Here is a 24261-nt window from a genome sequence, read left to right as displayed (position 1 = left end):
AAGAGTCTCGCTCTGTCACCCAGGCTGGAGTGCGATGGAGTGATCTCAGCTCACAACAACCTTCGCCTCCTGGGTTCAAGTGATTCTCCTGCCTCAGCCTCCTGAGTAGCTAGGATTACAGGTACTCGCCACCGTGCACAGCTAATTTTTGTATTTTTAGTAGAGACAGGGTTTTACCATGTTGGCCAGGCTGGTCTCGAACTCCTGACCTAAGGTGATCCGCCCACTTCAGCTTCCCAAAGTGCTGGGATTACAGGCATGAGATACCGCACCCGGCCTCATGACTCCTTAACGTGCTGTAGTCACAGCTGGAACACCATGTCTCTCATGAAGGTGACTGATAGCCAGGGTCCCATGGGAACACAAAGGAGGGGACCTAATCCTATGTGGGTGAGGACAAAGCCAGGGATGACTTTCCAAGAGAAGCAATGCCTGCAGCATGTTCTGGTGAGCACAGTGCTTTCCCTGTAAAAAACAGGGAAAGAATCATAGACAGAGAAATATTTACAGAAGGAAGGAGGGGAGGGAGAGAGGGAAGGATTAAAATTTCCCATGAGCAGTTTCCTCTTTTATTGTGAAGAGTTGTCATATTGTGACTATGATTCTAGCTCTTTGAAGCACAACATATGGTCATTCCTGTTAGCTTCTGACCTCTGAAAAGCCCATCCATCCATTCTTTCCCAAGCAATTCTGAATTGATCTGCTCCACCTCTGACTGTCCATGCCAGCTGAGCTGGCTGCTGTTCCTATCCCCAGGAATCACTGCTTATGACACAGTGATGAGCCCTTGGTGGACCTTTATAAGCTTATTTTGCTCCCCATCAGCCCTCCTTCCAACATTCTTCAGCTGGAGATACCAAGCCATCTTGCTGCCCCACCCCACAACTAGCAATGTCCAGACAACTGCATAGCTTTAAGACAGGCTGGGCTCACCAGGCTGATACCCAGGAGTGAGCCTGCCTTGGCACTGGATGGCCAGAAGGATGCCAGCTCAGCCCCTACATTCACAGGCTCCTGCTGCTCTGTGGTAGCAGAGGGTCATGGCCAGGGACAGGGGCATATAGGGCGTGCCTCGTAGACCAGATGACTCCTGCTTTGGATTATAACACTGAGACTCTCCAATATTATTACTCAAAGAAGAACATTTCTTCCCTGATAAGTGTAAGACTCAGTTAAACCCAAAGGTGGATACAGCTAGGAATTTCCCTGGACAGCATGGGGGAAAGAGTCAACAAAATTAGAAAACAACATGCCAAGTCTCCCACCCTTCCCTACTGCAATGGCCTGAGTGTCTGTATCCCCTTAAAATTCACTCGTTGAACTAATCTCCAATGTAATGGTATTAAGACGTGGGGCCTTCAGGAGGTGATTAGGTCACGATCACATGAATAGAATTAGTATCCTTATAAAAGGGGTCTGAGAGAGCTTGTTCCCCCTTCTGCCATGTGCAGACACAGCAAGAAGGCACCGTCTATGAGAAACCAGGCCCTTGCCAGATATTGAATCCACTAGTGTCTTGATCTTGGACTTCCCAGCCTCTAGAAGTATGAGAAATCAATTTCTGTTGTCTGTAAGCCACCCAATCTATGGTATTTTGTTATGACTTCCCAACTGGACTAATAAATCTACCAACTCCTTTAAACTAAAAATTATACCTTCTTACCTAATTCTCTCCTTAATCTTTTTTAAAGGTGCCAACTGATCCTGGCTTCACTTAAAGCAAGAACCTGCCAGCACAATTGAACTAATGACAAATATAATATTAGAATTTGAATGGCCCTCCACTTTTCACTTGCAAAGTGGTTTGTTTATGCATTACCTCATTTTTTTTCCCAATGTGTCTTGCCCTAAGATAGGCAAGGTAAATATCATATTTGCAGATGAAAAACTGAGACTCGGGGAGCTTACGTAACATGACTAAAGAGGCTTATAGGGCAGACTTCGGACTCAAAGCCAGATAATCTGATTCCTGGCCCAAGGCTTTTGCTGTGCCCCACACTGCCTTTCTGTGTGATTTAGCCTGCAATGTCCCAAAGGAGACTCTGCTCACTACCACTGCTATCCCCCTGTTTCTGGCTACATGAGGTCCCACTGTGTCTTTTTAAAGTATGTGCAGATGCCCCAGACGGCTTCCACTCTGCCCTTCCACCTGAGCTCCTGAGGTAACTGTGTTTATGCCTGGGGTCTCCCCAGGCCAGGCTAGGATACGTGTCATGTTTCTCCAATCTCAGAACCCATCTATCAGATGACTCAGCAAAAATGTCTGGCCCACTTTGCAGCCCACTCATGCACGTACTCCCAGGACAGAATGGTCTCCAAATGAAGCTGCTATTAGGAACTCTATTGAAGTAGAAATGTTTCCTTTGGGAACTACGATTATATTCTAATATTGGCAAATGTGGTTTGGATATACTTTACCCCATTTGTTTTGCTCATTGTACTTGTAAGATAGGCAAGAAAAATACCATATTTACAGGTAAGGAAACTGACATTATGTAACTCAACTAAATGATGCTTATAAGGGGAGACTCAGGACTCAAAAATGGTAGCATATAACAGTGACTAAACTGAGACTCCTGGACTTCCTACATCTCTCCTTGGAATAAAAACAAGTAGTGCCAGCCTCTATAAACTCTATCTGGAAGATTTTAATGTCAATGTATCTGTCATATTCCAGTTTTTCATTTTTGGATGAGAAATGGTAGTAATATTGTCATCACCTCATATTTGTATGGCACTTTATAATTTTTAAAGCACCTTATTTTAATACTCATAACAAAGCCTGGAAGTTGGGCAAAGTGATGTAAATCTCATTTTATAGATGAGTAAGCCCATGATCTGAGAAGTGATTTACCCAAGGCCATTCAGCTGGAAAGCAACACAGCTAAGATCAGAACCCACCCATGACCCCTACACAGATGCTTGTATCAAGAACAAATGCTGCCCTGGAGTTTTTCCTGGTGGTGGCTGCCACGCCCTGGTGGCTCACACAACCATCCCTGGGCTCACCAAGCGACAGCCCTCTGTCTCTCTGGGCCTCTGGAATGGGCAGATGGTTGTCACCCAGTGGCCAGTTCAGGAGAGTTTGGCTTGGGGATCTTGTCATCAATAATGACCAGCAAGATACCATCAGAGTTAGCTTTTGCTTCTCTTTTTGAAGAAAAAGAAAAATTCTGAGAAAGTTTTCTCAGACTGCTTGTTTCTCCACATAAACACACACACCTCAGCAGATGTAGGTGTCTGTGAACTTGCCATTATTTGAAGAGTAGAATCTCAGAATGTGAAGAAAATTCACCCATTAAAGCCTTATCATCACCATTCTAGACTAATGATCATCTCTGAATGCCCGCAAGAGGAGAGCTTATTACTACATTCTCACTTTTGACCAGCAACTTCAAAGAAGCCAAAATAATTTGAAAATAGAACAGTTGTCCAAGAGGAACAAATTCCTACCACACAACCAGCTACTGGTATGAAAGGAGGACTTGTCTGCATGCAGGTTTCACACATCACTATGGCTCTGACCACAATGCTGTCTCTGGGGATGTTGAGGTCCCTGGGGCAGCACCTTGGACAGATCTCACATCAAAGAAAATGACAGGTGCTGCTGTCCTCCCGTACTCCTAGTTCATGTGTTCATTCAACAGGTATATATTGACCTCTACTATGTGCCAAGCACTGTGTTATGTGCTAGGGGACATGGAGATGACCAAGATAGACACGGTCCTTTCCTCCCAGTGGTTGCTTTGCAGCATTACATTAATCAAATTCTTCCTGGTGTTGTCAGAGATTTGAGAGATGCTGCAAAGAACCACAGAGGCATCCTAAGGATGTGAACTCAACAGTCTTTCATATACCCGGGGGGGAGGCAGAAGAGAAAGAGCATGCAAAGCAGGTGTCAAGCCCCTAAATCCTTGTTTGCAGTAGTATGTTGGGAGATTTTAGAAGATTCCAGAAAAGGGAAACTATGATTTGGTGGATTGTTGCCTCAGCATGTGTCCACTTTCCTCCCACTCTGGGGTTCAGTCCACTCCAAGAAAAGTGCTTCATTCCAGCAAGCCTTCTCCCTTCACCCTTCCACCTGTTACCAAGAGCCTGGCTGCTCAAAGTGTGGCCCATGGACCAGCCACATGGCCATCATCTGAGAACATGTTAGAATTACAGACTCTGAAGCATTACTCCAGGCTTCTTGAATCAGAATCTGATTTTAACAGAATCTCAAGGTGATCCCTGTGCAAGTTACAATTTGAGAAACCCTGGGCTAAAAAGCCTTGGTTTCCATAAATGATTCAAACCTCAATTTACAAGAGAAGCATTTTAAAAAAATCTTTATTGACCCCATTAACCATCCATAGACGGTAACTATGACACTCATAAAAGCCTTATTTTTTGGAATATGTTTCTCTGAAAGTTTCCTGCTTTGTAAAAAAAAAAAAAAAAAAAGTTTCCTGCTTTGTGTTTGTGATGTCAGGAGAACTCCCTCAACATCAAGCATTTAAGATCAAACATTTGACCTTCAACCTGGAAGAATAAAATCCATGCTGACCCACTTGGGGTAGTTCTGCCTCTAGTACCAGCTTCTAAGAAAATGCCAGGTGTTCTCAGTGTGCTACAGAGAAAAAAGCTGAGAACACAGCAGCAGGACACTGGAGTTCTAGGCTTAGGTCTGCCATCAAAAAAGTTAGGACCTTGGATAAATGACTTAACTTGTCTGAGACTCAAGTTTCTTTGTCTACAGAACAGAACCATCAAACTAGGCAATCCCTGAGGTCATTTCCAGTTCAAAGATTCCAAAAGGGATGAAATGATATGTTTTATCATTTCCTCTTCATTTCTGTTGCATTGAATAACTACAATTTGGGAAAGAGGAGGGAACCATGAGACTTTTCTCATTGGTGGACAGGCTGTAAGACTTTCAGGAATTGTACCAATGTGTCTGCAGCCAAGGTGCTCCAGCCTCTCTCATCCTGTAGTCTTCTGCTTCTTAAAGTGCAATAGACTGGTTTTGCAGACTTTCATGTTACAGCTCCTCACTAGGTCACCCCAAAGCAGGAATTATTTTCTTCTCTACACATCTACATGAGGTATTGTGCCAACTGCACTTCTGCTCCTCAGTGTGGGAGAGAAGTGCCATCTGGATGCTTCTCCAGGCTGGCTCAGCCACACTTCTGTGACACCGCAGCATCCTCCTGCCCAACAACCCAAAGGGACAGAGTAGAGAGGCACCCAGCCCACTTAGTCACCCTGAAAATGGAGGAAACTGGACAAATCCAAGCATAAATAAACTACCTCTGGGTTTCAAAGATGAGGAAGAAATGGAAGGTGCAAACCAGTGTGTGTGTGACTTCCTAAATAATTTAGCTCATGGTGATCTTTCCTTAAAAAGTGGGAGGCATCATGACGAGAATGTTCAACTTTATATATGCAGCATATTTGAGGTTTAGGATGGGCAACAATTTGTGTGAGTTGTTGTAAAGTCCAACATGGCAAGTAAAGATCTGATTCTTAAGAATTACTGCATACTGTCACCTTAGTGGAGGTGTGTACTCTTGAGCCAACAATGACTAAATCCTTCATTCTTCTGCATGGCCATAGAGAGTAATGGCCCCATGAAAGGTAAGCCTGAAGTCAGGCCAACAGGAACCAGCCAAATAGGATAAACGCAGTCAGGAAGAGAGAACTCCTAAGAGAATGAGATGACAGTTTTGCTGGGCGATTAAGAGGCTGAGATGACAGAGTTTGGCCAGGCAATGGCACAGCATTCTGCTTGTTCAGGTGATACTCCAGACCTAATCAATGACTCTCCACAGAGAACATAAAGTGGAGCCCAGCTGTGCTCATGCCATGGCCCAGCCAAATCTGAGTGTGATGTCTAAGGAAGTGGGTATATCCTTCTCTAATGCCAGATGTCACTAGGGATGTTATAGGGGATTTGGAATCACCAGCTTTTAAAGCCACCTGAAACCCAGAGTGCTCATCCACTCACCTGTGCACCTCGGGAGGCTCCCTCTGGATCTTGGAACTGGCCTCCACCACCTCTTTGGCAACTTTCCCACTGCAAAAAACAGAAACACAAGTGTATGCACACATACTCAGGGAAGAATGGGAGGAGTATGCACAAGCATCTTTATTAACTTCACAGGGTTCTGACCCAGCTACAGAAAGCATGAGGGGTGCCCTGTGAGCATAAGAGAGCAATGGAGTGGAAATGGAAGACTCAAATAGAGGCACAAGCCAAAGGCCACTTATTTACAAGTGAAATTTTGAAATGAAAGTGGCTGCCCCATCCCCACCCCATCACTGAAATGGAATCATTGGTACCCACCTATATCGAAATCTACTTCCTTTAAAAAATATCTTGCTGCTTGACACAGTCTTGATCTGACTGGATTTTGCATACCTTTAAGAAAAAGCAAGCACAGGTGTAAGGACACTGGGAAGTCCACCTACAACATGCTATAGAGCTGTGGTGATGGGGTATTTTGACTGCAAGAAAGAAATGTACTTTACCTCGTGACTCAGCCCGGATTTGCACACACAAACTAAAAGAAAAGCTTCACCAAACAATAGTTACTTTCACTGTGTGTATTGCATTGTAATATTTTCTAACCTATTTCCTTTCATTCTTTTTAAATTCATGACCCACATATTGGGTTTCATTATTCATTAGTGGGTCACAACCTGCAAAAAAGACTGGGCAGTGATGATCAGAAAGAATTTTCCCCTAATTTCTATCTGAAGATATGGAGAAGAGGGAATTTTCTGACATGGTATCAGTAAGTTCATGAGTATTAGGGCACTTTGCTGCCTATTCCTGTATCCACAGTGCAGCAGAAAATGGCTTCCTGGCAACAGAGGTCACTATGCCACGAAGAACTCACTGCGCATTGCCCAAGTGAGGGAACAAGGGTCCCGCATCACCATGGGAATGGTCACTGGCTTCTGTGTCACTATGACCCAGTGCCCTTTAAAAGAACCCACAGTGGTAGATGACTAAGATACACGAGGCAGAAGCTGTCCAGCCAAGAACTGATTCAGCACCTCTAAGCCCTACTCATAAATAAGAACAAAACAACAACACTCTGAAAAGCAATCTAGAGCTTGGGCTGCTGGGATGCTGCACACAGGGCACTAAATTACTGTGACGGCTGAGGATGGCTCTACAGCAGTCACTTTAAGCCTTGTACAATTAAATCCAACAAGTTAGAAGGAACAGGTCTCAGAGAGTTCAGTATCATTTAAAATATTGATAGTCACAAAATCTTAAACACACACAGACGAAATCAATATGATCTGTAGCATCCTAAGCAAAGACATGCACAGAGCCAGGGAAGTTTCAGCATAGTGATCCCCACCCATGAGCCTCCTGAAGCGTCCTTTATTCACTCAGCAATTTTTAACTGAGTGCCAACCCTGCTCCATACACCAACGTAAGTATGGGAAAGACACATGGCTGATCGAGCCTGGGGGCCAGAGAGGGTGCCCTGAGCAAGGGACAGCTGAGCTGAGATCCAGGGGCTGGAAGGTGTTAACCAGGGCATGGTGGTCAGCTGTGGTGGATATGCCCAGCAGAGAGCCAGCAGGCACAAATGCCATCAGCCTAAACATCTGGGGAACTAAAAAGACAATTATTCTAAGTGAAGAAACTCAGGAATGGAAAACCAAAAATTCTATGTTTTCACTTCTAAGTGGGAGCTAAGCTATGAGTACACAAAGGCATAGTGATATGATGGACTTTACAGACTCAGAAAGGGGAAGGTAGTAAGGGGCCAGGGATAAAAGCTACACATTAGGTGCAATGTACACTAACTGACGGGTGCTCCAAAATCTCAGAATTCACCACAATATAATTCATCCGTGTAATCATCAACTACTCGTACCCCAAAAGGTATTGAAATCTAAAAAAATTAATGAACTAAAATACATTTTAAAAAGACTCAATGTACATTTCCCCATATTATTACTACACACACACACACACACACACACACACACACACACACACATATTTTTTTTTCTTTTCCTAATAAAGAAAAGTTATGTACAGATGTACAAAGTAGAACAAGGCAAACTTGGACAGAGAGCCAGAATTCAGTTTCCCAGGATCGGACCTTAAATGTCCCTGTTAAGGATCTTGGTCTTTATCAAAGGACCAATGGAAAGCCATAGTAACAATCTTTTGCAAAGAAGCCCCTTCCCACACACCTGTGTAAACAGCCCAAGATGATACAGAAGGGTACTGGCCACAAAGAGTAAGCAGGGAAAGTAAGACGGGCAGGGAGAGCACAGGCCTTGGCAGGGGGATCCTGTCAGGGAAGGACTCAGAGAAGACGGTGCGGGACACCTGAGGACTCACAGGGGTACATGAGAGCCACACCTTGAGGGGTCCCTGCAGTGCACTAGCCAGAGCTTCCTTCCAGATCACACCCACTCAAGAGGCTAGAAACCCCCACCAAGCCACATTGAGATGGTCCCAGTTGTGCCCTCCTCCTCCTATGAGGAAATACCCACTCTTGGCCCATCTGTACCCCTTAAGACTCCTCACCATCCCTACAGAGCTGTGGGCCTGACACTTTATCTATTGAAGCCTGAGAAAAGGATAATCACCTCTGCCCTCTCCCCATCTTCTTGGCAGGGTTGCTCCCAAGTCCTCAGAGGTAGGGAGAAGAGAAAGCTTTAAAGAAGCTTCTATTAATTAATAATTATAATAATAATAATAATAATATTAATTCCAGGTTCCTAAAGATCCTTGAGGCAAAGTGGTCAGCTAAAAAATAAAAGATTGAATTCCTTAATTGGGTTTTTGAAATTCAAACTGAAGACTGTGCCCATTCTACAACACTGTGCCAAGCGACACATGAAGCCAGTGCAGTCATTAGTCAACCTCCTGGACACTCAGGGCCTGCAGGGCAGAGGGAGTGGCTCTTTTTCACTAGTTTGGCCTCAGCTCTGGCCCTTCCAGGCCCCAAGAGGAAGCCACTACCAACCGCTCAAACCCAGACTGGCCTCGTATTGGGAAGTCTCAGTATCAGCACTGGTTCCCAAAAGCCCTCAAAGTGACTCAAGAGAAGCAGGTCAAAAGATACATTTCACAAAGAAGGCCAGTAGCCGTCTGCTCAGGATGAGCAGATAGAAAAGACTGTGCTTCTTTCTGGCAGTGGGTTCCCCTGGAGGAGTGTCTGCAGGTGATCTGGACACTATCCTGAGGGCATTCCCACGAATCCTCTGCCCTCCCAAATGTTCAAGTGAACTCCCAGAGTGTTTCTGTTGAGATATTCAATGGAATTTTAACAGGGAGTTTATTCTGCGAGCATCAAATGACAGATATACACTGTGAATTGGGAAACAAGGCTGTATGTGGGAGGAGAGTGAACAGGGGAGACAGAATGGTGGCCGGGTTAAAGTACATGAATTCCAGAGTACCAGCTCCCAAACCTGACTGGGCATCAGCACACCTGGAATAGGTATTGAAAACACAGGCTGTCAGGCTTGATCATCGGAGATTCTGCTTCAGTAGGTCTGACTTTAATCAAGCACCCTAAGGAGATTCCAAGAAGTTCACTTGCATTTGAGAACCTCTGTGCCCCCAAATTCTCCTTGGATGACCCAAGAGGTGACATTTCACCTGAAAGAACAGTGGTCCTGATTCCTATTCACGTCTGGTTCTGTGACCCTGGTCATGTTGCCTGGCTTTGCTGAGCCTCGGTTTCTCTATGTATTGTTAAAGGGGGAGGGTGTTATAATACTTCATAGTACTCTCAGGAGGGTTACACAAGAGTAAATGATTTGAAAGCACCTAATGTCATAGCTGATCATTATATAATAGTTTCCCTCCCCGCCTTCCTTCCCACCTTCCTCCCTCCCTAATATCAGTCTTAAACCTCTTCATTGCCTTCTCACTATGAAGCTACCAAAGCCAATCCTCTAAATTATGCAGGTTCCAGAAAACCATGTTAAACACTCTGAAAGCAAATAAAAGAGCTGTAACTCTAGCCAAAATGTCCTGAGCACTCTGTTTACCAGATTCTCCCATCAACGGCAAGCCCAGGGAAGAGTATTCTTCCCACAGAAAGCAATGAATTCACAGCCTCACTGGAACAGCAATTTGCTCTCCTACGGCCTTCTCTTCCTTTCCACCTGTCCTCTCCCACTTCGACCTCCAACTCCCATCAAAGTCCCAACACAAGAAGTATGACTATGCTCAAACATCTGACCTCACAAACAAATCCAGATCATCTCCACAGGAGCACGCCTCCCCTCTCCCCAACCTGCAATTTCTCCTCCGAAACCTGCTGTTCCAGGGGCTTGGATAAAGGTCACGATAGCTACTGAGGGGAGACTGGGTGGTGCTTCAAGAGGCCACCTATAGAATTAACAACACAATTTCCCATTGAAGTCATGGTTTAGAGCTCCTGGGGTAACCATAACAATAACAACATTTATTACTGAGGCTTTAACATGGGCAATGCCCCATCCAAAGCACCTTTAATATACAATTCTTTTAATCCTCATGGCTCTCTACTAGGAGGAAGGAATCCACATTTTTTACCCAAGGAAAATGAGGCACACAGGGGCTTACTCACTTAACCATGGTCCCATCATAGAAGCTGCAGGAGCCAGGCTGCAAATCCAAGTCTGTCTGATTTCAGCACTTAAAAAACAATGCTCTAGTCGTACTGGCTCTCAAACTTTAGTGAGCAACAATCACCTGAAGGCTTTTTAAAACACATGTCTATGTCTCTGATTCAGTAGATCTGGGGAAGAGCACAAGAATCTGCATTTCCAACAAGTTCTCTGGAGGGCTGATGCTGGTCCAGGGACCCTGCTGGGAGAATCACTGAACTAACGCAATGTCTTAACCCCTCGACTGCAGGTTAGCAGCAACGGGGAAGCTTTTAGCACTGCCAACACTTAGGATCCTCATCCCAGATTCAGGTTTCTCAAAATGACAGCTTTGTTGAGACATAGTTTACATACCATAAAGTACCCTTTTAGACTGTACACTTTGGTGGGTTTTAGTATATAATTCAAGAAGTTAAAAAATAGATTACAAAAGTTGGTCACCACTATCTAATACTAAAACATTTTCATCACCTCTGAAAGAAACCCCCTGTCCTCGTAATGGGTATTGGCAGTCACTCCCTGCTTCCCCTCCTCATCTCATCTACTCCAGCCCTAAGCCATCACTAATCTACTTTCTCTCTATATATATATTTTCCATTTTAAATATTTCATTTCAATGGCCTCATGCAATACATGGTGCTTTGTAAATGGTTTATTTCACTTAGCATACTGTTTCCAAGGCTCAGCCATGTTGTAGTATCTATCAGTTCTTCATTCCTTTTCATGGCTGAATAATATACCATTGCATGGAGACACCATGTTTTGTTTATCCATTCATCAGCTGATGGACATTGGGTTGTTTTCACTTTTTGGCTATCATGACTAATGCTGCCATGAACGCTTGTGCACAAGTTTTAGTGAAGACCCAGATTCTGCTTTAATTGGGTCTGGGACAGGAAGCAGGGACCCATAGCACTGGTATTAATAGTTTTTAAAAACCTCCCCCAGGTGATGGTAATGTAGTCAGGGTTCAGGACTGCTGGTTTAGAACTGTATCACTTGGTCTAAAGACCCACAGTACAGCATCCCCTGGAATTTATTTAAAAATATGGACTCAGCTGGGTGCCATGGCTCATGCCTGTAATCCGAGCACTTTGGGAGGCCAAGGCAGGAGGATCATGAGGTCAGGAGTTTGAGACCAGCCTGGCCAACATGGTGAAACCCCATCTCTACCAAAAATACAAAAAAATAAAGATAAAAAATTAGCTGGGCATGGTGGCACACTCCTGTAGTCCCAGCTACTCGGGAGGCTGAGGCAGGAGAATCACTTGAACCCGGGAGGCGGAGGTTGCAGTGAGCCCAGACCGTGCCATTCCACTCCAGCCTGGCAACAGAGCGAGACTCCGAATCAAAAGAAAAAAGAAAAAAAAAAGGACCCTCATGCCCACCCCAGACTTTTTGAATCAGAATCCACATGTTAACCAGCTCCCCAGCTCATTCATGTGTGCATTAAAGTATGAGAGGCACCTGTTTAGGAAGCTAGTCTGGGTTCCTACCTACCAAGCATAATACCGTTCCTTTGACAAAATGTACACCAAACTCTGAATAAGAAATGTATTAGGGACTGCTTTTATCCCCTGCACATAATTCCATAATAACTGGGGACAGAGAGTGTCATTTCAGCCTCACCCATGCATCCAGTACACAGCAAAACGCAGATGTGAGATAAGGATGCTGTGCATGAAAACATCAGTGAGCCACTGAATCTCTCAATGCATTCAGAGTGCTTTCAGTGAGCCAGCACCCACAAACAGTGAGCTCTGGGGTTGGCAGCACCACGATAGACCACACATGGTATAAAGGAAGCTCCTGAATGGTGAATAAGACTGTGTTGGAGATCCCCTGGGGTCTGGAGTAGGCGGGAATAATCACAGTTTCTGCATCTGGGCTCCATTCCCAGGCAGATCTCAGAGCCAGGGCTTTCGAAACAGATCTGCGGCTCTGGGCCAGCTGACCACCAGCCGCGCAGTCACGTCCTAAAAGCACACTGGGGAATTTGCAAGCAGAGGCCCCGGGGCCTCCCCGCTCCCTTGCACGTGAAGTAAAAATGGAACAAACCATCCAGGAAACAAGAGTGGGGCCTTGCTCTGATGGCTGAAACCATTAAAATGCAGGGCCAGCGAGACAGAACTAGAAGCAGGGCCAGGACCTCCGCCCGGGGAAGAGTGGGCACAGTGAGGGAAGCAGGCGTACCCCTGAGGTTACCAGAGTCACAGCCTTCCAAATGAAAAGGAGTGGGCTCTTCATCCAACTGGTGTTCAAAATACTCTCATCGTTAGGAGAGGGGGCAGTAATAGGGCAGCAGCTTCTGCTTATCAATGGTTTATATGCCTGGCAGAACTGAACACAGCAAGGCAGGTAATTCAACCTCATTTCACAGATAAAAAAGAAAGATGAGGCTCCGAGTGATTAAGAGCTTTGTTCCAGGCCACACTGCTTTAAACAACAGAATCAAGATCTAGAACCAAGCCCATGATTTCCAAGCTCACACTAATTACGCTACACCCCAGTGGTGCAAGCAAATGCATCCAGGTCAGTCCCAGGCCCATTCCTTCTACAGGGGAGGAGGCTAAGGCCAGACAGTGCTAAATTGAACTGGCCAAGGTCCCATAGCTGGGCCAGAACAAGTGATATGTCCCCTCCTTCCTCAGGAACAAGGATGGTTATGGGATAATGGAAGAACAAAATGTTCAGGCAAATCTCAGATCACTACAAATATTCAGATTTCGAAGTCGAATGAGAGGCAGGGTAGCTTGGCTAACTATAGCCAAAGTGCCAATGCAAAGACTTGGTCAACTATATACAGTCTGTCATTTGCACTCACAGCTAAATTCTCCAAGTCTTCTGAAGCATCCACAAGTGACTGGAAGGGATTTCTCTGACATGCCGGGTTGACCTAGTTCCTGATAGAATTATCAGAATAGCTTCCTTACTAGCTGCCAGCTAATCTGCTTACATAAAGTGTTCAAAACACATTCCCCAGATTGCAGGTTTTTTCTCTCCTCTCTTTTCAATTTTGTTTTTGGCTTTATTTAACTCCATCTCCCAACTGACTTCCTCACATATGATGAAACAAAGTGTGTGAAATATCAAATAAATGTCTCCAAGTTATTCTTTGATATTGACCCAGTAATTTCACTAAAGGATCTTCAAGGCTCTGCCAAAGTCCTTCCAAGCAAGACTTGCCATGTGGCTCTAAAGGAAAGCCTGTCTGCTGGGTGTTCTCCTGTACCACCCCTCCCATAGGCCTGTCTGCACATCAAGAACGATCAACCACACCTACTGCACCTCTGTTGCCTCTTTTACGCCAGTCAAGTCCTCCGTGTCTGGCCCCAAGACCTCCTGGTCCCTTATCACGTCTTCTTCTACCTCATCTACCTTCTGCTCCAAACTTGTAGCCACTCATGCCCCCCAAAATGCATCTTCTACATTCCTGCCATGGTACCTTACTGGAGCTGAGATGCCCTTCCTGTACCTAAAAGGTTCTTCTACCTCCTACCTCCCCTGGCAGCCAGACTCATCACTCCCCTCTGGAGTCCTCTCTAGCTTCCCCCTCCCCCCTTGGTCTCCTACATGAAATAACAATCTCCTGAAGATAGGAACCATGCCTTTTCAATTTGAGCTAGTAAGCATATTTTCAATGCCTGAGATCTCCAGGAAATAAAAAGAAAAGCAGAACCTAATTCCTGCCCTCAGAGAGCTCAAATCTATTACAGATCTAACATGCCAGTATGTAAAAATCTACAATCCAATAAAGATCTTGGAGAAAGGAACAAGGGAGAGTAACTGCTCAATGAGTATAGTTTTCTTTTGGGATTGATGAAAATGTTTGGAAATAGATAGAAATGATGGTTGGACAACATTCTAAACATACTTTGCCACTGAATTGCATACTTTAAAATAATTAATTTTATGTTATATAACTTTTTTTTTTTTTTTGAAACGGAGTTTCACTCATGTTACCCAGGCTGGAGTGCAATGGCGCGACCTCGGCTCACCGCAACCTCTGCCTCCTGGGTTCAGGCAATTCTCCTGCCTCAGCCTCCTGAGTAGCTGGGATTACAGGCACGCGCCACCATGCCCAGCTAATTTTTTGTATTTTTAGTAGAGACGGGGTTTCACCATGTTGACCAGGATGGTCTCGATCTCTTGACCTCGTGATCCACCCGCCTCAGCCTCCCAAAGTGCTGGGATTACAGGCGTGAGCCACCGCGCCCAGCCTATGTTATATAACTTTAACCTAAATAAAAATCACAAATACAGGTTAGAAAAATAGAGATCAGATCTAGTACAGATATATATATATATCTGTAATAAAATCATGTTAATAGATTTTGTTTTTGCCTTGTTTCTTCACTCCATTTATTAATTCCCTCATATGCAAGAAAATATTCATTGAAAATAACTAACTGAACATCTCTAAGTTATCCTTTGACAGGAACCAGATGATCTCATTAAATAAAGAACAGAAGAGTTCCAAAACCTTGGGCAATGAAAACAATGTGTCAGGTCCTCAAAAAGCTAAATGTAGAGTTACCCTATGACCCAGCAGTTCCATCCTAGGTATATGCCGAAGAGAACTGTCCACACAAAAATGTGAATCCAATGCTCATAGCAGCATTACTCACAGGAGCTAAAAAGAGGGAACAACCCCAGTGACCATCTGATGAATGGATAAACAAAATGTGGTCTATTGAATCAACACGGTATCACTCAGTCATAAAAAGGAACAAAGTACTGAGAGATGCTATAATGTGGGTGGATTTTGGAGACATTTGTGCCACAGGCACAAAAGACCACATCGCTTATGACTGCATTTGTATAAAATGTTTATAATAGGTAAATTTGTAAAAACAGAAAGTGGATTAGTGGTTGCCAGGGGATGGGGAGAGGATGAAATGGGGAATGTTTGCTAATTAGTATCTGGTTTCTTCGGGGAGTGATAAAAATATTCTGGACTTAGATAGTGATAATGGCTATATCACTCTGAATTACACTAAAAACTATGAAACTGTATACTTTAAAGGAGTAAGTTTTATGGCATGTGAATTAGATTTCCATTTTAAAAATAATTTTTTAAAAACAAAATAAAAAACATTCAGGCTCCAACTAAAGACTAAGAGCATCAAACCCTCTGTGTGCATTTTGTGGGTCATCTCACCCAGAGGTGTTCAAATTATGCTCCTGGATTTTCCCAGGACTGACGGGTTTCCTGGGACATGAGGATATCAGTGATAAACCTAGGAAAGGCACAGGCAACCTGGGCAACTGTTGACTCAAGCTCCTGAGGAGCCACAAGCAACGAGTAAAGAGTCTTCAATCTCCAATCCCAACCAAAGCCCCATCTACAACCACAACTTCTCTTTTTATCTCTTTTACATACTGGGCTTTGCCTACACTTCAGATTAAGGAAAAGTATTCTGTGGCTAAAACTGGTTTCGAAATCGTTATCCAAGCCATCATTCTCCCAATGGTTCTTATCAGCCAAAGTTCAGGAGGTTCAGAGACAGCATTTTCAGTGAGATGAGTCTAATGAACAAGATAGAATCTCACTGTGAGGGGCAGGGGGACTGAGCAAAAGCCACCTGGAAGAGGTCCAAGGGTGTATGGTGCTGATGGCCTGAGCGGGGCTGGACTAGGCTCCTAGCTGGTCACTATCACTGCCCTTCCGATCAGCAACTGTCTCTCGGAGGAGAAGATGGAGCTCCATGGACAGATCTCAGTTTGAACTTCTTTTGAAACCTGAGAGCTTTGTGGATGGTTTCGGAAGTCTTGTCCAGCACCTATTTCTATCATCCTAGGCTCTGGCAGCATTCACCCATAAACCTTTGGCTCTGTTTTCAATACACTGAAGCCTTCTTACTATGAACACAGGTAATTCTCTGCCAGAGGCCTCTTTTTCTGGTTGTGAAAGCACATCCAACCCATACTCAGAGTAAGCCAGAAGTATCAGAGGGTATTAACTCTGGCCCCTAAAGCGGCCTTCAACCAAAATGAATGGGGAATTAGTAGATAAACAGCCTCACCTCTTTGCTCATCAGCAGGAGAGCTGTGAGGTATATTATACCATGTCCCAGAGTTCCTAAGACGATCTGAGCCCAGTTGTCCATAGTAGTGACCTGTTCAATAATGTACCTTATATTGCTTCCCAATCTCACTCCCCCACTCCCCGACTGGTAGGTCCATTGATTACATCCCAAATAAGCTGCTTGCATCAGACTCTATCTCAAGGTCTGCTTTGGGGGAGAGGAGGAAGAGGAGGGCACCAAAAATTGATCCTGCCACATATTTTGTGGAAATAGCAATTTGAAATACACACACACACACACACACACAGTGGTCCACAGTCATTCTATACGAAACATTCAGCACAGAGCTCAGGACTTGGTCAGGTTAACAAGCCAGCAGTCACTGGGAGTCACCCTGAACAGTGCATAAAATTTTAATTTACTTGAATATAATTTTAAAAATTGTATTAAAAGAAATAAACATGCAGCCATTTCCATTTGCAAAACATAAAGAGTTCCATGGGTGCTTTTAAAAGCTATAATTTAAATGAATAAAACCCACTTACTTATAAAAGGCCTGGTTTTCCACTCCACACTTCCAAAGATGTTTGCAGGCAGCTGGTGTTGAAGTATGGAATGCCAACATGGCTTTTTTCTAATTAAAAAATAACAAAACAAGAAAAGGCGCGTTCAGCACTGTTTACATATTCCATGGGGTTTCTTTTTCAGGTGTTTACCTCTTTGTATCCTGCCTCCTATCACACAGACTTGAAGTAACACCATATTGCTATGTTCTTTACAGTATTGTTGACATGGTATTCACCCCTCCTTCACCCTTTGCAGATAGCACTAATGTATCTAGGTCCTGTTTCTGATAAAAAATCAGCTTCACAATCTTTCTCAACACTCCAGGCATCATCCACCTCTCTATCACACTTGAATTAGCCTTAAAACATATTTGCCCTCCTTGAGGAACTAGTACTTGAGTTGAAAACTAATGTCAAGAAAACCTGCAGACTTCTAGAGCTAGCTCTGAGGCTTAATCTTTTGTTAATGGTCTCCCCACAATGCATTCTCTGGTGCACCACAACCTATATCTAGTAACTCCCTTATTAATAGGCTAATATGCTCTATTTATAACAATCCAGCAAGCACAGGTTGTTGCTATTTAGCTTTGTAAATATTCTTTGTTTCATATGTCTGTATCTTGGCAAAAAGAGGTAGGGAGAGGTTCCATCTTTTATTTCCAAAGTCTATCCTAGTCTGTTCTCCACACGGGAGTGTACAATCAGCATTGCACACTGATTTTATTCTTCAGTGCCCAAACCCAGTACTCATTTGTTGACCTCTAAAATATTTTCAACGTATAGCTTTCATTAACATCATACGCTTCAAAGTCATGGTCTTCAGTGACTACAATACTAAAGGCACATTTAATTCCTGAATCTCTCACACACGCACAATAACAGGCAGTTAGAAAAAGCAGTATCTGACCTCCTTCTGGATGCCAATCACATAAAATGTCTTCCCTTCAAACTTCAATTTGCAGACATCTGGCCTAAGAAAAGAAAATCTCTGGGTGAGAAGAAAAAAAGTGGCAGCTAACCAAGGTACCTGGCTTTCCCACAGGAATCTGACTGACTCACAAATGCCAAGCAGACTGCAGTGAAACAAGATATTATCTTATCATTGGTGAAGGTCTAATGGGCAGCGAAAAGCCCCAAGTGAATTACATAGCAATTCTCTTCCCAAGAGAGGATCCATACACAGCTCAGAATTATTCTATTTACGGTCAGGCTGCATCTTTCTTCCAAGAAGCTCTAGTGTTCATGAACATAATGACCAAAACAATATTAATTGCCCAGCCCACTTAGCAAGGTGGAAAGAACGTGGTTATTTCAGATTCAGTTAATGAACTGATGTGGATTCACAGTATCTGACTTTCTCCTCCTTCCGCATCCATTTCCATAAAGCAAATCCACTACACTGCAAAATTTTCACTCCTGCTTTCCCTGTTTACAAAAGAATTGTGTTCTTTTATGTTTGAATTCCCACCCTTTTCAGCAAGGACTGGTTCAAATAGAAACATGTGACCCAATTCTGTCCAATTAGATATATAGCAAGTCTCCTACAGGGCTTCTGAAAAAGTTATCCTTGTTTGAAATGGGAACACATAGAAGGGGCTGCTCTCCTCCAGGCTCCGGGCATTGCCATGGGGAGACGGGCAGGCCAGTCCCATGCATACCCATCTCAGGAACAGGAGCCTCAGGACCAATGCCCCTGCCCAAAGATGGCAGAGACAAAAAAATCAGACCTAAATCCTTCCTGGCATTTAAGTTAACAGACCATAGAACTGTTCCACGTTTGCTTTGTGAATTGATCAGTCCTCTTATTTGTAAGCCAGAGTAGACATTTCTGTTACCTTTTGCCAAAAGCATCTTCATGGATACCCTGGATAACAAAGGGTGGGTTTGCACCCAGGATTCAATAGAGGAGGAGAGTGGAAAGAAGTGATTTGGGGAGAGTGGGTCCTTAGTCGTTCATGAGAACTCACACTTTTACCCTGCCCTGACCCGCCCGTGTGTCCCCCTTGGCCACAGCAGTAGAAGCTACTGGTAAAGAAACATTGATACTTCTCTCTTTGAAGGCAGAGCCCCTGAGCCCATGCCTCCTGAGTTGACTCCTCAGCTTGGCAAATTCAAGTCTCCACCAAAAGCAACCTAGATGTTACATCCCTTTATGATGAAGCTCCCAGGCAAGGAAATGGATACCAGGCATCCTACTGACACTTGCCCAAGAAGCCAAAAAGGGTATGGAGGAATCAAGATTAAGAAAAACGGAAAGCCAATTTTCCAAAGAGGCACTCACCATTTTATCAAATGGATTCTCTTATTTCCCTGGAATACCACAAAGCCTGCAGCTGTGAATCCTAAAAATGTTGTTGTGCCTGTTGAATCCTGAAAAAAAAAAAAAATAGAAAAACCTGTTTAGATTGAGGAAAATAAAATAAATGACAACCAATATACTTATTTACCCTCACCCTAGGTTCATTTCAGATTAATTCCAATGATTGTAGCAATAAACTAAGTTTCTGAGATGGAAATTAAGAGCAGGCCTTTCAAAGTCTGGGCAAAGTCCAGGAATATGTAGCTTTTCCCTTTAAGGAATGGACCTTCTGCCCTCTAGGAACCTCCTGGGAAAATATAAAAGAGTCCCAAATCACTGTGCCTACCTCCAAGCGTCTTCTGGGGCTGTCTGTGTTCTAGGTCTGCTTTGTAACGTGAGCAGACTGTTCTTGGTTGCCATTAGCACTCTAACATGATAAAACCAAAGCCCTGAGCATCTCATCTTGATTCAATCCTTCACAGGATTTCTGGCAATTTCGGTATAAAAATATCTCCAGAAAAGCTTACTGTGCTTCCAGCCTAGACCAGGAAAACTAAGCATCTTGTAGATAAGTAAAGGCAAAGGAATAACAACACAAAGATAAGTCAGTCTCCAAGAAATAAATAAAATAGAGTTCAAATTTCTGCATAAAAATTAATTCACTGAAATGAATAAATGGATTAATATCATTCTAGGAAAGGGCCACTGGTAAATATTCCAACACATTGTATAGGCAGCACAAGAGGATGCAAACGCCAGCGAGGGCAAGTATCCCTGGCTCTCCACCTTCGCTGCACATTAGAAACATCTGGGGAGCCTGGGCTCCACCCCCACAGATCCTGATGTAATTGGTGAGGTATGTGTTCTGGAAGCAGGTGTTTATGAAGCTCTCCAGGTGCTTCCAATGGGGATCCTGCGCTGAGAGCTACAGGACTAATGCTTTACCAAATACTATTAGGCAGTCCAACCTGGGAAAAGAAATGTGCCACTAAAACTCAAAAACTTACCTTTAAGAGCCCAACTGATATAATTGCTTACTTTAGAATTAGGACTAGTGTCTGGCTGATGCATAATCTAACATATGGAAAGAAGAACATTGCTTTAATGAAATGTTTCTGGAAAATGTATCTACAACTATCACCTTGGGAGCTTGATAATAAGGCAGATTCCCCAGCTGTCTCCCAGAATTCTGATTTAGTAGCTCGGGGTGAGGCCCAGGTGATTCTGATATAAGTAGTCTGTGTTTCATCCTTGAGAAAAACGCTGTCAGATATGAATAAAGGAAAAAATAAAAACAAGTGTTCCTGATGCCAAAATGCAACTTGAAATCTTTCTTTTTTTTTTTTTTCTTCCACCTTCCCAATTTTTAAGACTGCATTGTTTCTGGCAATGGCCTTGAAAGTAAATGTGTCAGGAATCTGTAACTCCTCAGGAGCCAAACCATTCATCTGATGAGTGAATCCATGGATGTTAATTTAGGAAAATGTGGCTACTACATAGCAATCAGTGAGCAACTGAAAGACTCCAGTGGAGAAAATCAGCTGCCAAAACATGTAAGAGCAGCCCACTGTTGTCCCTTCCGATGAGAGTCTGTGGGCCAGGCTGTGGGAAAGACTTAATAGGGCTCCACCAGGCCTGCACACAGATGAACTCTCTTTGGGGCAAAACAATCCCAATATGGTGACCTGCTGTGCTGTGAGGGGCAGTTACCTTGCACGGGTGAGGATCCACCCCATAGGTTTCCAAAGTGTGAGCTTTCAGGAGCAAGTTAAATTCAGCAACTGGTGGGTTCTGCCCTCTAAAATCACACAAGAAAAGTTCAGGAAGTTAAAATGGAAAAGAATAGAAACATGGAATCCCTTCATTCAATAAAGTATGGTGTACTAAGCTAAATAAAAACCCTTACATAAATAGTAACCGGTAAGACTGATCATTATTTCTCACCACAAGGAGTCCTTTGCGAGGAACCCGAGATCCTGTTCTCTAGCTAATTGTTCCAAAACAAACCCACATGCACTCTGAGTACTCCAGTGACCCGTACAGTTAATCAAGGTTATCAAGTTACCTATAAGTAGGCCCTTGCAAATTCAATCTTAATACAAAATAAAACTCAGCATCTGTTCTTTATGCTCATTTAAAAATATTATCCAGGTAAATGGCATGCCTTCTTGCTCAGGGTAGAAAATGCACAACCCTGTTACCCCATCAACAAGCCTAAACAGAGCCATCAGGTCCAAAAGAATTGTCAGCCATCCCACAGAAAGCCCTGGATTTCTAAAGGAAATCTCAACCACTAGTCCTAGCACTGCCCTCCAAAGTAGTAAACAAGGTCTTGGCCTCAGGGAGAAAAGGGCTACAAATATAGATGACCATGAAGCCCTTTCAGGGCTAACATCAAAACAAAGATTATGTAACATTTCAAAGACCCCACTTTGACTAATATTAATATCCTACGTGCACTTTAGAGAATCTCAATCATTCCCCAAGGATAATTATGTAATTTAACAACGAGAGTTTGCTAAATAAAACAACAGGAATTCATTTTACTTACAAAATGTAAAATTATATTGCAATATTAAATCTATCTCCACTTAACTTCCTCCCCAGAGATAGATTGCCCCCAAGCCCCTCCAGACAGCGAACAGTCCTCATGCCTCTAAATCAAAATAGTATCCCATCTACTTCTCCCTAAAGCCTTTCACAGTCTCTTTACCTTTAGAGCACTGGAGCTACACTGATACATCTGAAGTCACTGTGATACGTCTAGGGAAAATCCTTATTTATTCATCATAATCAGCACAGTGTAGATTCCTTTAATCCAACAATGCATATCTTTCTTTAACTATTTCTTGATTCTTTTCTTCCCTTCCCCACTTCCTCCACCACTCTCATCTCCTTTGAGAGGCCCTAGTAAATGGGTTTTGAAACGCCTAGGTTGATTTTCCATGTCTTTTAACCTTTGTTTAATTTTTTATATCTCTTTTGATACTGTGTTTGAATTATTTAATTCAAATGTCCAGCCTGCTAATTTATTCTTCAGATGTGCACATTCTGCTGCTTCTCTCATTGATATGTTTTTTAAATATCAGTGAAATATTTCATTTCCAATGTAGTATCTATGTGGATTTTGAAATAGCACCCTGTTCTCAGCTCATGATCATGAATTCCTCTTATCCCTCTGAGGGTACCACTTCCTTTCTATTAAGGCCCAATCTTGTTGGCTGCATTAATGCTGCTTTCTTGGTGAAGGTCATTTTTTATGCTGACTCAAGAGTCTCTAATTCATGGAGCTGTTTCCTTAAGTGTTTGGTGGACTCTGTTGGACTTTCATTTTTATATTTGATGTATCAGCCTCCAGAGGTTGAGGGAAGAATGGGATGTGCCATGTAGAAGAGCATATGATATGATTTGGATTTGGATCCCCACCCAAATCTCATATTGAATTTTAATCCCCAATATTGGAGGATGGGCCCTGTGGGAAGTGATTGGATCATGGGGGCGGATTTCTCCCTTGCTGTTCTCAGGGACAGTGAGTGAGTCCTCACAAGATCAGGTTGTTTACAAGCGTGTAGCTCCTCCCCCTGCTCTCTCTTCCTCCTGCTCCAACCACCTAAGAGGTGCCTCCTTCCTCTTTGCCTTCTGCCATGATTGTAAGTTTCCAGCCATGCTTCCTGTTCAGCCTGTGGTACTGAGTCAATTAAACCTGAACATTACCCAGTCTCAGGTAGTTCTTCATAGCAATGCAAGAATGACTAATACAGCATGTATCAGTAACTTGATTTGGGACCAGTTCTAGGCACACACAGGGTACCTTCCACTCAAGCCTGCTACTGCCCATGTCAGCATAAAGGCGGGTCTTTCCTTGCAATTCTTGTGATAGTGAATGGGTCTCATGAAATCTGATGGTTTTAAAAATGAGAGTTCCTCTGCACAAGCTCTCTTTTTGCCTGCTGCCACCCATGTAAGATGTGACTTGCTCCTCCTTGCCTTCCACCATAATTGTGAGGCCTCCCCAGCCACACAGAACTGTAAGTTCAACAAACTTTCTTTTGTAAATTGCCCAGTCTTGGGTATGTCTTTATCAGCAGTGTGAAAACAGACTAATACAGCGTATATTACTACAGATTTCTGCATATTGATTTTGTATTCTGAAACTTTACTGAATTCATTTATCAAAACTAAGAATCTTTTGGTAGAGTCTTTAGGGTTTTCTAGACAGAAAACTATACCATCAGCAAACAAGGATAATATGACTTCCTTTTTCCCAACTTGGATGTCTCATTTTTCTCTAGCCTGATTGCTCTAGCAAGGACTTCCAGTACTATGTTGAAAAAGAGTAATGAAAGTGGGCATCTTTGTCTTGTTCCAGATCTTAGAGAAAATGCTTTGAACTTTTTCCTGTTAAAGATGATGTTTGCTGTGGAGTTGTCATATATTGCCTTTATTATGTTAAAATGTTCCCTCTATGCCTGGGTTGTTGAGGATTTTAACATGAAGAGATGCTGAAGTTTATCAAATGCTTTTTCTTCATCTATTGAGGTGATCATGTGGTTTTTGTCCTTAATTGTGTATGTGATGTATCACATCTATGGATTTATGTATATTGAACCATCATTGCATCCCTGGGATAAATCACACCTGATCATGGGGTATTTCCTTTTTATGTGTTGTTGGATCTGATTTTCTAGTATTTTGTTGAGGATTTTTGCATTTATGTTCATCAGGGATATTGGTCTGTAATTTT

The 24261-nt window shown here is 43.3% G+C and overlaps 1 protein-coding gene across 4 annotated transcripts in view; it reads right to left on the bottom strand.

The window, feature by feature from the left end:
- Window positions 1–24261, bottom strand: part of FRMD3 (FERM domain containing 3) — a 293432-nt gene that overhangs the window by 52187 nt on the left and 216984 nt on the right. For all 4 annotated transcript variants that reach the window (XM_017508559.2, XM_017508560.2, XM_037731356.1 and 1 more), the window contains 6 exons: window positions 21228–21315; window positions 19500–19588; window positions 18126–18189; window positions 17198–17286; window positions 6326–6400; window positions 5987–6055 (listed from right to left, as the gene is read on the bottom strand). In XM_017508559.2, coding sequence (XP_017364048.1) covers window positions 5987–6055; window positions 6326–6400; window positions 17198–17286; window positions 18126–18189; window positions 19500–19588; window positions 21228–21315 — 474 coding nt within the window. The remainder of the gene's footprint in view (window positions 1–5986; window positions 6056–6325; window positions 6401–17197; window positions 17287–18125; window positions 18190–19499; window positions 19589–21227; window positions 21316–24261) is intronic.

This window comes from Cebus imitator, unplaced genomic scaffold (genome assembly GCF_001604975.1).
Source record: "Cebus imitator isolate Cc_AM_T3 unplaced genomic scaffold, Cebus_imitator-1.0 Scaffold394, whole genome shotgun sequence".
Classification (NCBI taxonomy): Eukaryota; Metazoa; Chordata; class Mammalia; order Primates; family Cebidae; genus Cebus; species Cebus imitator.
This window is presented reverse-complemented; position numbering and strand designations above follow the sequence as displayed.